This window comes from Vulpes vulpes, chromosome 13 (assembly GCF_048418805.1).
Source record: "Vulpes vulpes isolate BD-2025 chromosome 13, VulVul3, whole genome shotgun sequence".
NCBI lineage: Eukaryota > Metazoa > Chordata > Mammalia > Carnivora > Canidae > Vulpes > Vulpes vulpes.
Window position 1 is genome coordinate 130,429,086 of NC_132792.1, and position 17,903 is coordinate 130,446,988.

The following is a 17,903-nucleotide window of genomic DNA, read 5'->3' on the forward strand; positions in this document are numbered from 1 at the left end:
ATTCCTCAAAACTAGTTTGTGGTAGAACCTCTCCTGATATTCATGGCATAGAGTTTCTATCACTCCCTTTTCAGTGGTATTTCTTTGTGGTAAGTCACCTACTTCATAAGTAAAGAAAACATAAGAGAAGTAGTTCTTTGTTCATTATGGATTTGGTGAGAGTCCCCCCTCCCCTGCAAAAATGTCAGAACGGCAAGATACTTTCCCATCATAGAAACATCTGGTCTACATCTTAGACAAGACACAAAAACTAAAATGTTTTATCTGTATTTTTAAGTTGAAGTTTTCAGGTAACAAAGATATTCTTGAGGTTTGCAGGAAGTATTTGTAGTTCCCGTCAGAAAGTAGAATTGCATGATATGAATATAGCTAGGATCCTCACTTTTTATATATAGCACTGCAATAGTCAGGACATTTAGTAGAAAAATAGTTGTAATAAATATGACAAAGCACTCTCACCAATAAAAAAGTAAAACATTTCAATGGAAATGGACAAGAACTAGAAAAGGTAATTAATAAAAGATTATCAACCTCACTAGTAGTTCAAGCAGTTAAAACTGAATAGAAAAAAAAAACCTGAACAGCAATAAGATAAAATCATTTAGCAATGGCTAAAATGATTGATAAAATACAATGTTGGTAGATTTGGGAAAACAGGTACTTTCACGCCTTACTGGTAGGAGTGTATATCAACTCCTACTCTGACCTTACTCTAAGTTGCAGTTTCATACATCATACATAAATACCCATGAATTTCACTTGCATGTAACAAATTTGGCTTTGCAGACCAGAGGACAAGCAGTGACCATTGAGAGTTATCTTATGTGGCTCAAATTTGCCAGCCAGTTTCATTTTTACATATTCAACCTTTGCACTTCTTAAGAAAGCAGAATGTATGAAAGCATAAGGCTATTTTGTGCAAATTTCCTAGAGGGAATTTATGACAAACAGATACACAGAAAAGTATGCAAAGTTTGAAGACATGTATATTCTCTTTGCTGTGTGGTCTAGGGTTTATTTATTTATATTTTTTAAGATTTTATTTATTCATTCATGAGAGACACAGAGAGAGAGGCAGAGACACAGGCAGAGGGAGAAGCAGGCTCCACACATGGAGCCCGATGTGGGACTCCATCCTGATCTCCAGGATCAGGCCCTGGGCTGAAGGCAGCGCTAAACCGCTGAGCCATGGTCTAGGGTTTAAAAAAAGGAAATAACCCAGGGATTAGCAGCAGGGGAGTTGTAGTGCATCAGAGAATATCTGACAGGCACTGGTTAAGAACTGGCTTGGGAATCTGGCTAAGTGCAATTTGAATCTTCCCTCTATCATCACTCAGCTTTGTAATTGTGAGTGAATTACTTAACCCCTCCAACCCTCAGTTCTCTCATCTATAATATGTAAATAATAATTCTACTCAATTTATTATATTGCTGTAAGGGTTAAATGAGCTAATGCCCTTAACTACTTAGCTTCAAATCTCACACATTGCAAATGTACAATGAATCGTTGGCTATCAAATGCTATAGTAAGATGGTAAAGTGATATAATATACACAGGAATATTTTACCTAGAGAGATGTGTGGAGGAAGATCCATCGACAGTGGCTAAATTGTTATCTCTGGGCAGTGGGATTTGGGTGAATCTTTCTTTCTTTCTTTCTTTCTTTCTTTCTTTCTTTCACTTTTCTATGGTGTCTTTTTTATAACAATTACACTGTTTTTATCAGAAAAAAATATAACAAAGTTATTTTAATTTAAGGAAAAAACCTAAGTACAATTTAAAAGATGTACTGGGAGAATGTTTTAAAGAAAACCATTTATCATAATCTTTTTATTTTTGTCCTTTAAAAAAGTGAAACCTCATGGGCACAACTGGTTTAATCATAGCTGTATGGCTGTGGCAGAGCATGCTAGGCCTTAATTGCTCTTCTTTCCAGACACAAATCTTTATTACATTTCCCAGATGCAACTCCCTTCTCTCATTTGTCCTTGTGCCTAAATGGAACCAGATAACTAGTTCTTACCCACGAAATGGGACTAAAGAAGAAATATCACTTCTGAGTCAAAGTAGGTAAGAGTATGTATGCCTTTTCCATGGTCTTTTGTTCCCTGTTTAGCAACTGGATAAAAATGACTCCCAGACCCTAAGGGCTGGTTTTGCCCAACCAATACAAAAATCAACTTTCTTGATCAAAGATGGAACATCTTAGATCTTGAATCACCTGTTGGAGGAGGACCTCCTAGAGAGATAACTGATCAGGAACTTACTTTGTGGAAGTGAATAATAAAGTTTTTGTTGTGAAACAGAGTTTGAGCTCCTTTGCTATAGCTGTTGATCTAATCTGAGTTATATCATTATACATCATCCTCTTTGGTCTATAAGTGACCCTCTTTTCAATTAATTAAACTGTGTAATGTACCGCTAACCTACGCCCAACATAAATACTTGAACATTTCAGATAACTTGTATCTTTGTGCTCTTTGCTTTTGGTATTATCTAAGTATATACCTAGACCTATATCTATCTACATACCAGGAGTAGAGTTTCTGGAGCTTCATAGTATGCACATGTTTAGCTTTACACGATCATGCCAAATTGCTTTCCTAAGTATTGTACTAGTTTCTAATGCCATGAGTAATGGATATTCCTCCATCTTTGCCATCACAGAAGTATTATCAAACTTCTTAATTCTGGCCATTTGAATGGGAATAAAATGGGGTCATGTCATGGTCTTTATTTACATTTTCATGATCACGAATGAACGTAACCCACGATGCTTCTGAAGGAAAAGATAAGAGGGCTTGCCCTACAAGACATTCAGGTTAAATTATAAGACTACAGTAATTAACATAGAATGGTGTGAGTCAGGAATAGACAAACTACCAATGGAACAGACTAAAGAATTTAGAGCAGATGCGCATATATGTGGACCTTTGATATATGATAGTAGTGTGGGAAAAGGAGAAACTATTCAATAGCCAGGATATAAAATTCAGTTATCCAAAGAGAAAAAAATTGCATTTGGATCCCTACTTCACATCACATACAGAAATAATCACCAGAAAAGTTAAAAATGTAAATATCAAATGCAAGACTTTAAAACTTTTTGCAGGGGTCAGTTTTTCTGACTTTAGGGAAAGAAAAAATTAATTAAGGCAGAAAAGCAATAATCATGGAATAAACATTGATAAATTTGATTATGTTAAAATTAGCAATTTTTTTTTGTTTTCAAAGACATGATATAGATAGTGAAAAGACAAGCTACAAACTGAGAGAAAATATTTGTAACATCTGCAATTGGCAAAGACTTACTATGACAAATCATAAAGAATTTTTACATACTAATATTAAAATTATCCAGTAGAAAAATGGAATATTACACAAACATGCATTCTACAAAAGATAGTTTTATGTGGATTATGTTATGTATGTATGAATACATATGTTATGTATGTATACATGTGTATGTATACATATGTTATGTATGATAAAATACAAATTATTTTTTTCAGATGAATCAAAATATTTAGAGTAAAAAGTAAAAAGAAAAGATAAATTGTGTTTCCTTATTTGCACCCTTCATACTCCTATCTTCTTCCCTCAAAAATTAATGCTTTCTTTCAAAAATGGATTCTATAATCCCATTGTGTGGTCATGTACATATAAGTGGTACTGATGTTCCAGAGTACCAGACTTTGCAGGTATAAATGTTTATGTTTGCTTGTGCTTATGTACTTTCATGCATTTACATTTATTCTGAATATATTAATCCAGCACCTTCTCTGTGTCAGGCATTGCCTTAGACTCTGAGGAATAAAAAAGACAAAAAAAAAATATCTGGAAGGATATGGGAAATTAAAAAATCAGCAAATAAATTATATGGTTATATTGCATGATGCTAAGTACTATGCATGGAAATAGAGCAGCAAGGAGAAATCAAATGATACCAAAATTGGTTATGTGGGGCAGTTTTCAATTGGGGGATTTAGGAAAAGCCATAATGAGAAAGCAATGGGAATGAACCATGTTTATGTCTGTGGAAAGAGTATATCAGGCAGAGTAAATAGCAAGTGAAGAGGCAGGAGCATGGCTGACATGTCTGAGATATAGCAAAAAAGGTCATTGTGACTGCAGTGGATGGATAAGGGAGAAAAAGCAGCAGAAAATGGTGTCAGACAATGAGTGAGGGATGAAGGCAAAAGTCATGGAAGCATTTGTTAACCCTTGTAAAGACTTTGGATGTATATAAATACATATATAATAAATATATATAAAATCATAAAAATATATATTTATGATTTTATTTATTTGAGAGAGAGAGATAGCATGAGCAGGGAGAGGCAGAGGGAGAAGCAGACTCCTCATTGAGCAGGGAGCTGACATGGGGCTCAATCCCAGGACCCTGAGATCATGACCTGAGCTGAAGGCAGATCCTTAATGACTGCCACCCAGCACCCCTGGGTACATATATATTTATAATTTTATATCCTTTTGATGAATTGACCCCTTTGTCATTATATAATGACATTCTTTGCCTCTTCTTGCAGTTAGAGTCTATTTTATCTAAATACAATTACCTCTGCCCTCTTTTGGTTTCCAGTTGCATGGAATATCTTCTTTCATTCCTTTACTCTGAGCTGATATGTATTCTTAAAGCTGAGGTGAAGCACCACATAGTTGTTTTTTTTTTTAATCCATTCAATCATTCTACACATTTTGATTTGAGAATTTAATCCATTTACATTTAAAGAAATTATTGATGAGTAAGGACTTACTAATGCCAACTTTCTTTTCCTGGTTGTTTTGTGGTTCTCTTGTTTCTTTCTTCTTATCTTTCTGTATTTCTTTTTCTTTTCATTTCTTTCTCTTTTTTAAAAGTAGGCTCCATATCCAGCATGGAACCCATGTGGGGCTTGAACTCATGACCTTGAGATCAAGACCTGAACTAAGATCAAGAGTCAGGCACTTAACTTATTGAACTACTCAGGCACCCCTCTTTCTGTATTTCTTTGTGACTTAATTATTTTCTGTAATGGTATTCTTTAATTCTCATCTCTCCCTTTTTTTTTTTTTAAGATTTTATTTATTTATTCATGGAAGACACACACACACACAGAGACACAGGCAAAGGGAGAAGCAGGCTCCCTGCAAGGAGCCTGATGTGGGACTTTATCCTGGGTCTCCAGGATCACACCCTGGGATGAAGACAGCGCTAAACCACTGAGCCACCCAGGCTGCACCTAATTCTTATCTCTTTATCTTTTGTGTATCTAATGTAGGTTTTAGCTTTGTGGTTACCATGAGACTTGCATAAAACATCTTACAGATGTAACAATGTATTGTAAATTGATAACAAGTTAACTTCAATTGGATGTTAAAACTCTTTTAATACCCAGCCCATATTTTATGTTTTTATATCACAATTTGCCTCTTTTTTATATTGTGTGTCTATTAATAAATTATGATAACATATTTATTTTTAATGCTTTTGTCCTTTAACCTTTACAATAGAATTAAGTGATTAATATACATTGGAGCACCAAGTATGTTAAATAATACTAAGAGATCTGCAGGGAGAAAGAGCAGTAATAGCAGAGAACTTCAGTACTCGACTTCAAACAATGGATAGATTATTGAGACAGAAAATCAATAAGGAAACATCGGACTTGAACTACCCTTTGGACCAAATGGAACTAAGAGATATATACAGATCATTTTATCCAACAAAAGCAGAATACACATTCCTCTCAAGCACATGCAGACCATTCTTTAGGCTAGATCATATGATAGGAGACAAAACAAGTCTTTGCACATTAAGGAAGACTGAAATCATACCAAGTATCTCTTCTGACCACAATAGTATGAGACTAGAAATTAGTAACAGGAGGAAAACTGGAATATTTACAAATATGTGGAAATTGAGTAACAAAGTTCTGAACAAACAATGGGTCAAAAAAGAAATCAAAGGCAAATTAAAAATATCTTCAAACAGTTTGAAGATGGAATCACAAAACTTAAGAGATGCAACATAAGCAGTTCTAAGAGGGAAGCTTATAATGGTAAACACATTAGGGGGGGAAAAGATGTCAAGCGACCTAACTTTACATACCTCAGGGAATGTGAAAAAAAAAAAAAAAGAACAAACTAAGTTCAAAGTTAGCAAAATGAAGGGAATAATAAAGATCAGAGTAGGCATAAATGAAATAGAGACCAGAAAAACATCAGAAAATATCAGTGAATTTAAGAGATGTTTTTTGAAAAGGTAAACAAAAACTGACAAACCTATAGCTAGAATAACTAGGAAAAAAAAGAAAGAAGACTCAAATAGAATCAGAAATGAAAGGGGGGCATAACAACTGCTATTACAGAAATACAAAGATCATAAGAGACTAATGTGAAATTATATGCTGAAAAATGGGCTGATCCAGAAGAAATGGATAAATTCCTAGAAAAATATAGCCTACCAAGACTGAACCTCAAAGAAACAGAAAGTGTGAACAGACTAATAATGAGTAAGGAGATTCAATTGGTAATTAAAACCTTCCAACAAAGAAAAGCCTAAGATCAGAAGGTTTCACTGGTGAATTCTACTAAACATCAAAAAAGAAAAATTAACACCAGTCCTCAAACTCTTCCAAAAGTTGAGAAGGTGGGAATACTCCAAATTCACTTTATAAGGCCAGCAGTATCCTAATACCAATGCCAGATAAGGACAGTACAAGAAGACTATAGGCTAATATCCCTGATGAATATAGACACAAAAAATTATCAACAAAATACTGGCAAACTGAATTCAACAGTGCATCAAAGGATCATATATCATGATCAAGTAAGAATTATCCCTGGGATGCAAGAGTAGTTCAGCATATGCAAGTCAATAGATGTTGTAAATCACATTAATAGAGTGAAAGATAAAACTCATATGATTATCTCAAAAGATACAGAAAAAGCATTTGACAAAATTCAAAACATTTCATGATTAAAAATTCAACATACTGGGTGTAGAAGGAATATACCTCAACATAACAAGGTCATTAATGATAAGCCCACAGCCAACATCATACCATATAGTGAAAAGTGACAAGCTTTTCTTCTAAGATCAGGTATAAGACTAGGGTGTCTATTCTTGCTACTTTTATCCAACATAGTGCTAGACATACTAGCCAGAACAATTAAGCAAGAAAAAGAAATAAAAGACATCTAAATTGGAAACGAAGAGTAAAATTGTCTGTTTTCAGATTATTTGATTTTATATACAGGAAAAGCAAAGGACTCTGTCAAAAAACTGTGACAACTAACAAATTTAGTAAACTTGCAGGGTAAAAAATCAACATACAGAAATTAGTTGTGTTTCTAAACACTAAATGAAATATCTGAAAAAGAAGTGAAGAGAACAATCTCACTCAAATAGCATCAAAACTGATAAATACTTAGGAATAAATTTGACCAAAGAGGTGAAAGATCTGTTCACTGAAAATTATAAGATATTGATGAAAGAGATTGAGAAATACAAAGATAAATGGAAAGATATTCTGTGCTCATGGATTGGAAGAATTATTATTGTTAAAATGCCCATATTATCCAAAGCCATTGATAGATTCAGTACAATCTCTATCAAAATTCCAATGGCATTTTTCACAGAAATAGAAAAAACAATCCTAAAATTCATGTGGGATAAGTAAAGATTCTTAATAACCAAAGCAATCCTGAGAAAGAAGAACAAAATTGGAGGCATCACCTTTCCCAACTTCAACCTATAGTACAATGCTAAAGTAATCAAAACTGTATGGTATTGGCATAAAACTAGACATATAGTCCAATGGAACAGAATCAAGAGCCCAGAAACAAACCCATACTTATGCAGTCAATTAGTGTTTGACAAGTGATCCGAGATTACTCATTGTGGAAAGGATAGTCTCTTCAATAAATTGGATATTTATTTGTTGGATATTCACATGTAAAAGAATGGAATTGGACCTCTATCTTAAACCACTTACAAAATTTCACTCTGAATGGATTTAACATTTAAATGTAATTCCTAGAATCATAAAACTCCTAGAATAAAACATTGGAAAAAAGTTTCTTGACACTGGTTTGACAATGATTTTTTTGGATACCACACCAAAAGCATAAGCAACAAAATAAAAAGTAAATAAGTGGGACTATGTCAAACTAAAAACTTCTGCATAATAAAAGAAACAATCAACAAAATGAAAAGGCAGCCTACAGAATGGGAGAAAATATTTGTAAGCCAGCTATCTGATAAGGAGTTAATATAAAAAAAAATATGGAACTCATACAACCCACTCATTAGCAAAAAAAAAAAAAAAAAATCTAATTAAAAGTAAGCTGACTAGACACTTTCCCAAAGACATACAAATCGCTCATGCACTAATAATGATGGGAAATGAAAATCAAAATCACAATGAAGTATCCTCTTATACTTGTTAGAAAGGCTATTAACAAAAATTATTTCATTTTCCAAAGGAAATGAAGTCACTATTTTGAAGAGATATCTGTACCTCATGTTCATTGAAGTACTATTCTCAATAGCCAAGACATGAAAACAACTTAAGTGTCTTTTGATGGATGAATGGATAGAGAAAATGTGCTGTATGTATAGAAAGGTCTATTTTTCAGTTATAAAAAATAAAGAAATCCTGCCTTTTGCAATACTGGTTGTTGTTAATCAATGTCCATGTATTAGCTGATTAGGCCTATTTTGTGCTAGGTTTCTACTTACTTGTTACTTAATTCTTCTCCATCAGAGACTCTAGTTATGCCTTGAAAAACTGGAAGTGAATAATTCATTCTAGATTTTAGGAAATTCCATTTCGATGTGCTAAATAAATATTCAACCATTGGTCAAATTGTCATTTGATTAAAAACACAGAGAAAACCACACATCACAATTCCTGGCTTTGCGTTCTTAGGTAGTCATCCTTCACTTAATGTATATCACCCTAATTTTGGTCTTTTAAAAAGAATTCATTTGGGATCCCTGGGTGGCGCAGCGGTTTAGCACCTGCCTTTGGCCCGGGGCGTGATCCTGGAGACCTGGGATCGGATCCCACATCGGGCTCCCTGCATGGAGCCTGCTTCTCCCTCTGCCTGTGTCTCTGCCTCTCTCTTTCTCTCTCTCTGTGACTATCATGAATAAATAAATAAAATCTTAAAAAAAAGAATTCATTTATTCAAAAACTATTTTATTCTGCTAATGCCAGGGACCCAGTGAAGACTAAATCAAGTTCCCTACTCTCAAGGAGACTGACATCTAGTGGGAGATGCAGAAATATAATTGAGTAGGGCAATAAAACAGAACTTCAAGGGAGCACAGAGGATGGCACAACTTAATTTTATCTAGAGAATTCAGGAAAACTTATAGGAAGGGGAGCAGTTGATAAGTAGGAAGCTGAGACAGAAATTCTAGCTAAAGGAAGCCATATGTGGGGTATATAAGAGAAGATGATATATTTGGTTGGGCACATGTTTGTTGAGGCAGAGGGGTTGGGAGCATGTGTCAGGGATAGAAAGAGAGTCTAAAAGGAAAAGAAGTGTTAGATCTTGAACAACCTTGTATAGGACAATAAGAAATTTGAAATAAAATCTGTGGACAATGGAAATTAGCAAAGATTTTCTCAGTAGGGAAATGACATGATTAGATTAATGCAGTAGAATACTTGCTCTAGCAATATTGTGGAGAATGGATTGGAAAGGGAGGAGAGCCAACACTGGGAAACCACTTGGTCTACTGCAGTTGTCTAGAAAGGGATGATGAGGGCCTGCCTAGAACAGTGTGGAAAGAGAGGAGCAGGCCTATTAAAGAGCTACTTGGAAGGTATACTTAATGTAGTTTGGTTGAAGAGGACATACGAGCAGATAGCAATGAGTCTAAGATGGCCCCAGGTTCTGTGTTTGGAAATTGGTTAGAAAACTTCATATTCTCCATGTCAGAGAGTAATAGAAGGAAAAGCATTTTGAGTGGCAAAGTTGTGTTCAGATGTTAAGGACTGATGGTATAGCCAGTTAGTGATAACTAAAAAGCCACTCTGAGGTCTAGAGTGACATCTGGCTGGAAAATTAAATGCCATTAATGAAAAAATCTCTTAGAGGTTAGCCTTAATTTTCATGGAAATATAGGAGTTTATTTCTGTGTCCTCTATAGCAGTGGCAAAATCTTTTAGCTATTTATGTGTTAAATAAGAATATTATTCTCATATACCTAAGAGAATAAGTATATTATTCTCATATACCACTAAAAAGCAAACTTTTTAGTTGCTTGTGCAAACACATAATGAATAAATACATTTTATAGATACTTATGTAAAACAAAACCAGACAAAACAATAACAAATTGAATGCCAGGAAGGTACAACTGATACAATCAAATCCTGCTAGATTGCAAGTAGAAGCTACATTCTTCTTCTCTGTAACATGTAGCAAGAATTAAAAGATGGTCAAATGATTTTGCCAAGTGATCCACTTCTGGCTATCGAGGGGAAATGATTCAGTATATGTTAATGAAAACTTACCTTACATATATGATCTATATAACAATGTTACGAGGGAATGGTTAATGTGTGTGTGCATTTGTTTACTCAGATGAGAAACATGAAGCCTATGAAGAACCCTGGGAAGATATTTACACGGATGCTAAAACAGTATTTATGATTGTCACGAGTATGCAAACATATGTCTACCTATAGAGATCTACTGGAAGAAAACATTTAAGAATGAAAACTGTCAGAATGATATGATTATAGATAATTTTCTCTTTCTCTCATTTAAAAAAAATAAACTTCATGTCAGGAAATCTTCAAAAGCTTTTTATTTTATTTTACTTTTTAAAATATTTTTTTTATTCATTCATTTGAGAGAGAAAGAGAGCAAAAGAAAGAGAGAGTATGAACACAAACGGGGGGCAAGGGTCAGAGGGAGAAGGATGCCTGATGCAGGGCTTAATGCAGGGCTCGATCCCAGAACCCCAGGATCATGACCTGAGCTGCCCAGGTACCCTTCCAAAGGTTTTTAAAAGGTATATACTAAGTTTCAATAAAGCAAACATATGCATATAGACATGATCCAAACACTCTTATTTAACTGTTTCTTGGGTATGGGTGTGTGTGTGTGTGTGTGTGTGTGTGTGTGTGTGTGTGTGTGTGTAAAGAAATGGGAGTGATTTGAATGAGGGTAGAGGAGAGAAATGAGAAGAAAAAAAAAGCTGAGAAGCTCAGAGTGGTAGTAGCATCCCTTTGCCCACCTAAGCAGTTGCTCTGGATGGCATCAGGGGCTCATGAGCCATGGTGGTGGAAGCCTCACGTCACAGTGGATGTGATATGACATAGGTAGGGGAACAGAACCACAGTGACCATTGCACCTCATTTCCTTACACTGCTCCTATGCTGGGCCGTGGTATTGTGGCCTTTGACTTCGAGTCTTCAGTGGAAGATTTGAATTTAGTCTGGTAGAAGGAGATGAGACAACCTTGTTCCTTTAATGCACACATTTGGTTTCATTAACACATTAACCACAGGAGCAGGGGCAAAGGCCACAAGATGTGGGGTTAGTATGAGCGGGGGCAAAGGAACTTTTTCTTAAAGAAAAAAGCATCTGTACTACACAGTCTTTCCACTAGTCCACACCTACCCTGAAAGCCCCCTCTTACCACAGGAAGTGCGCTGACCACTGGAGTAATAAAGAGGCTTCTAAGAGCAGCTGTTCCTCACTCTCTCCCTGAACAGCTAAGCCGGACCTCAACCATGAGATCTCTCCTCCTGGCCCTGTTTGGGATCTGCTTTCTCACTGAATTCATCGTGGAAGGTAAGTTGAAAGGTTCTTTATGAGAGAAGAACAGAGATGCAGGCAGGTGGGCCCATTTGGTGTTTGACTCAGGTTTTGACTGGAGTGAACTGCTTTCCTTCCCCAGGATAAGCCTCAGATTTCCCATGTGCAAAATGGGAATGATAATTTTGATTTTAGGGGACTTAATAGATTTTGAAGACAGAACTTGCCTAAAATCTGGGCTCCTACTTTTCATAATTGTGTGATTTGGAGTAAATTTCTTAACCTCTCTGCACCAACACCAACAGTTACTTATAAGTTGAATATAATATATTCTTACCTGGGGTTAAAATGAAAAAATATCAAAAATTTAGGAACACTTATCAGATTTGCTCTCTAGTAGTAATTTCTTGATTAATGTTACCTGTGAAATGGTGGTGATGATTATATGTGCCTTTGTAGCTTTTGCCTATTTAATATTGATCTTGATAAATTCTCAAAATTTTTGAAAGTTTAGACACAATGTGGGAATGAGTTGGAGGCTATATGTTCTGAAGCAAACCAATAATTTCTTTAAAAAAATATTTTATTTATTCATGAGAGACAGAGAGAGAGACAGAGAGAGAGAGAGAGGCAGAAACAGAGGGAGAAGCAGGCTCCACGCAGGGAGCCCAATGCGGAACTTGATCCCGGGTCTCCAGGATCATGCCCTGGGCTGAAGGCAGATGCCCAACCGCTGAGCCACCCAGGCGTCCCAATAATTTCTATTTAAAAAATGATTGGGAGCTCATACCTTCCTACCTAGGAAATCAGTATTGCCTTCAGCTATATGGGAGAGTCTATTATTACTGCTTTGAATATTGTTTCCATTAATGATACATTTCTTTAATTTATAAGAGACCATATGTTAAGTGCTAACAAATAGATCAATGCCTTATACACATTCAGATAAACCTGCAAGATATACCCAGATGAGACTTGGCTATACTGAGCCTCAGCTGACTGTTCTATACATATTTTCTTTTTTTTTATGTTTTATTTTTTTAATTAATTTTTATTGGTACATATTTTCTTAAAATATCATTTCTCCCCCAACTGATTGAAATTTACTTCTCCTTGTGGCTCTGGCAATAAGAGAGAATATCCTTCAAATATAATTAATGTTTCGGTTAACTCTCCTTTCAACCTCCTAATTTGTAGCCTTACTATGTAGAATAGGATATCTGAATCTGACCATGGAATCTAAGGGTGTCCGTGAATAGAGGTGGCAAGGTCTGAATTCCCTGAAATTGTGGGCAAAATAAATATTGATGAAACCAACAACTTTAAGGCTAATAAATTAGGGTAAATATTGCCATGTGTCTGGCATTTTGCTGAGACAATAGGTCTGCTTCTTGGTGGAAACCCAGGTATGGGTGGGGGCAGTGACCCTCTTTTGGAGACAGAGGAAAACTGAAGACACTTTGGGTCACTTCTCAAGCTTCCTCCTTGAATGACCTCTGTGAGCCCCACTGGGGCTTAGCCTCCATGTACAACTGCAGGCAAAGCAATCTCTGCTATGACTCAGCTCTGCCACAGAGGCAAAAGTTTCTTCACTGATCACACTGCTGAGAATAAGAAGGTTTGGGAATTTAGAGTCTAGTAGGATTCTTTGGGTCTTGGGAATCCATGTTAGGTATTTCTCAGAGAAAAATATTGTTTCCTAAGTAGTGAGAGAAATACAAGAAACAATCTCTTTTACTGGGCTCAAGACAGTTGAGCATTAAACAAAAGTTGGCAAAGATGGGGATAAAGAATGTGTGGACGGGATACTGGGAGTACTGGAAAGAAGGAGGGATGAAGAGGAGCGTAGCTAGCTGACAAGCACCTTATATTTAGTTTCATGTTAAAAAAAAAAAAAAGCCTTCTGATATCAGCAACACCGACGATCAAACTTGATCATCGTCACCTGTTACTTTAGATGCTTTTTTAGCTGAATATTTCCTTGGGAAGCAAATAACAGTCATTTTACCTTAGGAAAAAATCAGCACTTAGAAACCTTGATTAAATTCTACCAAACCTTAATATTATTAACTCTCCCAAGTTATTTCCCCTTCTCCAATGCAAGATTGTTCTCTGAACTGAAGTTTAGAAATCCCCCTTAAGGAGGATTTCTATTGAGGATGAAGAGTTTATGAACTACATCCTTTATATATCTCACACTTTAACATTTAAAATAACACACGGGCCTCTTCCCACATTTAATGTTGCCTTTCCCAAGTTACTCTTTATTACATCACTCTTTGTTATTTTATTTATAGCACTGTAGCACTCATACTATTTGAAACGATAATTTGTCTGCTTGATTTTCCTCTCCAGGTGTGGGGAGTGAAGTCCTAGAAAGGAGCATCTGTATGAGTCTGACGACCAAGAGACTGCCAGTTAAAAACATCAAGACCTACACCATCAAGGAGGGCTCCATGAGAGCAGTGATGTGAGTTTGTCTCCCCCAAAGCTGGGCTTGATGGGACATTGTATATAGAAATACTGCCCTCCTCAGGAAACTGGCATGGAGAAAGACCTCAAGAGAACCAATAGCCCCTTTGTTTTTTCATATTAACCAGGTGTTTATGTAGCACTAAATACCAATTATTGAAAAAAAATCTGACAGTCAAATAAAGAATATCATTCTCCTTTCTGATTTAGTTTAGAAGCATAATTTGACTGGGCACCAGATGAATATTGTGCTCAGTTCTGAGGGTTAGGTGTAGAGGTGGCTGGTCTGGCTTAGGATTTGACCATATAACCACACTTGTGTGGGATGCTTCCCTGCTTCCCTTCCACTCAGCAATATCAAATGCCTTTTCCCTTCCCTTCCCTTCCCTTCCCTTCCCTTCCCTTCCCTTCCCTTCCCTTCCCTTCCTTGATGGTGTGCTAAAGTAGAGTGCCATGTTTTATCAGTTACCGTATCTCAAGGAAATGTGCAAAAACTAGCCAATATAATACCATTCTCTTTCCAGGATCTCATTTTCAGAATAGCAGCTCTTCCCAACACATAATTGCAATTTTACCCAAAGAAATTAAAGAAATCACTTTTGTCCAGAAAACAAGATAAGTGTGTTTAGTTGTGAAAAGGAAGATACATGTAATAATTGAATGAGGTGACCTCAAATGTACAGCGTAGTTACAACATTTGGTAGCTTGGGTGGAAAAAGGAATTTGAAAATTATGATGAACAAAAGAGCTGGATATGACCTGGAAATATTTCTGTTTTGTGTTAAAACAGATTGCAGGAAAAGGTCAAGGTTTTGAGTGTCAAGGTTTTGAGAATAATTTCTGCAGAAAATCTCTTAAATCTGGTTTAATCTTAACTCCTGATTCCAAGGCTGTGAGGATATGACTAACTCTATCTTTTCCTTATATCGCAGATTTATTACCAGACGTGGCTTTAAATTCTGTGCCGATCCACAAGCTGACTGGGTGAAAAAAGCAGTAGAGAGTGTGGACAAGTCTACCAGAAGAAACATGAAACAGGCCAAGCCTACAGGAGCCCAACTTTCCACCAATACAGCTGTAACCCTGACTACATAGAAGCCTTCTGGCACCTCATTCCCTCACTAGCCAACCAGCTCATTTCCCTTTATAAACTCCTGGACTAATTAGATTATTTTTACTTTTTATAAAAGTGCTGCATGAGTCAACTTATTTTCTTGTATTTTTATTTTTCATAGTCATTTAGATGCTTTAATTAATAAATATTTATTATCAGGAATAGTCTATTCATTATGTATTGGGAAGATAATATATCATTTATGTTCTGTCTCTGTTCTAACTGTACCTCCTTTTGATGATATTCATGATTTTGGTCAGTGTTTGTCAGATGAAAGCTATATTCATCAGTCTTAGGTTCCAGCTTGCAAGTGACAATTGTGACAATGTAACAAGTGACAATTGTGACAATGTGACAAGTGACAATTGTGACAATGGCAACTTAAGATCTATTTCCACTATCTTCATAATAAACTTCTATTTATGAAATAGGGGAGATAATAAGCCAGCTGTCATTGCATTTCCATTTTGAGGGTCCACTAACTCAAAAAGTGGCTTCATTCATGTTTGATCTGTAGCAAATTCTCTTACCTGTGTTTCTTTTGGTTTCCTATGAAAGTACACAAACATAGGGCTTTTCAGTTCTCTAATTTGGCAAAACAGCAAGGATTAGAGTTTTGGTGAAAAGATACTTTATTCAAATAACAGTCAATGAATGCTCTTTGAAATGGGCAATGACCTTGCTGCCTTTCTGTGATGTCTGTAATTGTTAATATTTTATCACACAAGGCATGATTGTCTGCAAGAAGCTTGTAAACATCTCAAACACTGTCAGCCTGGAATATTTCTTGAATGTGATCACAACTTGCAGTAAAGTTTTAATTAAACATTCATCTAAGCATTCAATATCCCAGACTCATGCTCTGTTATATTTTCATTAAATTGCCAATTAGATTCATGTTTATGCCTATACTATCCAAGTAGCCGATGATACACACATCCAGTTTTACCTGAGTCTAAATAGTAAGAACGAACTGTGTCTTGATCATTTCAAGGGAAGAGAGAGGACTTACTAATATCTAGTTCCCAGGGGGCACTCAGAAATATCAAATGCTTTCAGAGAGTAACTGAGGGCAGCTGGTTTGAATCTGTTCATTTCTATTTATCCAGCTAGTGAACCAGACTGGAAACCATTAGAAAACTGCTTCCTAGCAAAAGGTGGGCCCATTTATCCTTTCCAGCTTCTATTTGCCTAAGACAATTTTCAAAAATGGTCTTAAAGAAATAAACACTAAGAAGAAAATACTTGCTTTATGAGGGGTGACACATGGCAAAGGCACAGAAGAGGAAAGGAACAGATTCTTGACTGAGTTTTGTATTTGCATTTCCCAAATTTCTCCCAGACCATAGAGGTTTCCATGAGACAATAATAATACAATATATGGAAGAATATGGGTATGCACATCTTGTTAACTTATCACATTACCTAAGGTGGGCTGTATGATGTCAAGGGGCTTCAGCCAAGTAGTGTACTAACTTTTAACAAATTGACTGGATGTTTTGAATTTATTTGTGTATGACCTAAGTTTGTTAACTATACTCTGGTGATTTATTGGATTTTAATTCAATTCAAAGAAATAAATTAAGAAGAAGAGATATCAGGACACCTGGGTAGCTCAGTGGTTGAGTCTCTGTCTCCGGCTCAGGTCATGATCCCGGGGTCCTGGGATCGAGTCCCACACTGGGCTCCCTGCAGGGAGCCTGCTTCTCCCTCCGCCTATGTCTCTGCGTCTCTCTGTGTGTCTCTCATGAATAAATAAAAAGAAGAAGCAGAAGTGACCTCAAAATATTATTTTTCTTTTCTAGGGGCTGTGACCACTATTTGTGTTCCTATGACATCTTGTACTTACATTTAACTTAAAATTTATCAGTTTGTGTTGAAATTGCTCATTTGCCTCTTTGTGTCCTCCCCTCCCCATACCCACAATTAGACTAGAAGCTGCTTGTATGTATTATTCAGAGCTTAGCATAGAACTGTAGGGTGTCAGTATTTGTTTGATGAATGGGAGGAAGAACACATGTTACCTTATTTCTTTCATTCTATGTCTACTCTTTTGTAGTTCTAAAATTATATTTAACTCAAAATAAACTTTTTTTGTATATTTTTTATTGGACTTCAATTTGCCAACATATAGTATAACACCCAGTGCTCATCCCATCAAGTGCCGCCCTCAGGGCCCATCACCCAGTCACCCCAACCTCCTGCGCATCTCCCCTTCCACTACCCCTTGTTCTTTTCCCAGAGTTAGGAGTCTCTCACGTTCTGTCACCCTCTCTGATATTTCCCACTCATTTTCTCTCCTTTCCCTATAATCCCTTTCACTAGTTTTTTTTATTTAAAGATTTTATTTATTTATTCAGAAAGAGAGAGAGAGGCAGAGACACAGGCAGAGGGAGAAGCAGGCTCCACGCAGGGAGCCTGACATGGGACTGGACCCCAGGTCTCCAGGATCACAACCCGGGCTGCAGGCGGCGCCAAACCGCAGCGCCACCAGGGCTGCCGGGATTTCTAGAAAAAGTATAGAGAAGTATA

General features: G+C 36.3%; 1 protein-coding gene across 2 annotated transcripts in view; it reads left to right on the forward strand.

Moving 5' to 3' along the window:
* Positions 1-17,477, forward strand: part of LOC112923456 (cytokine SCM-1 beta-like) — a 166,063-nt gene extending 148,586 nt beyond the window's left edge. Inside the window, exons 2-4 of one of the 2 annotated variants that reach the window (XM_026003283.2) lie at positions 11,743-11,821; positions 14,141-14,255; positions 15,190-17,477. In XM_026003283.2, the coding sequence (XP_025859068.2) occupies positions 11,743-11,821; positions 14,141-14,255; positions 15,190-15,352 (357 nt within the window). In that variant the 3' untranslated portion in view covers positions 15,353-17,477. The remainder of the gene's footprint in view (positions 1-11,742; positions 11,822-14,140; positions 14,256-15,189) is intronic. The other variant, XM_072732948.1, reaches the window with a different exon arrangement.
* Positions 17,478-17,903: the final 426 nt, after the last annotated feature.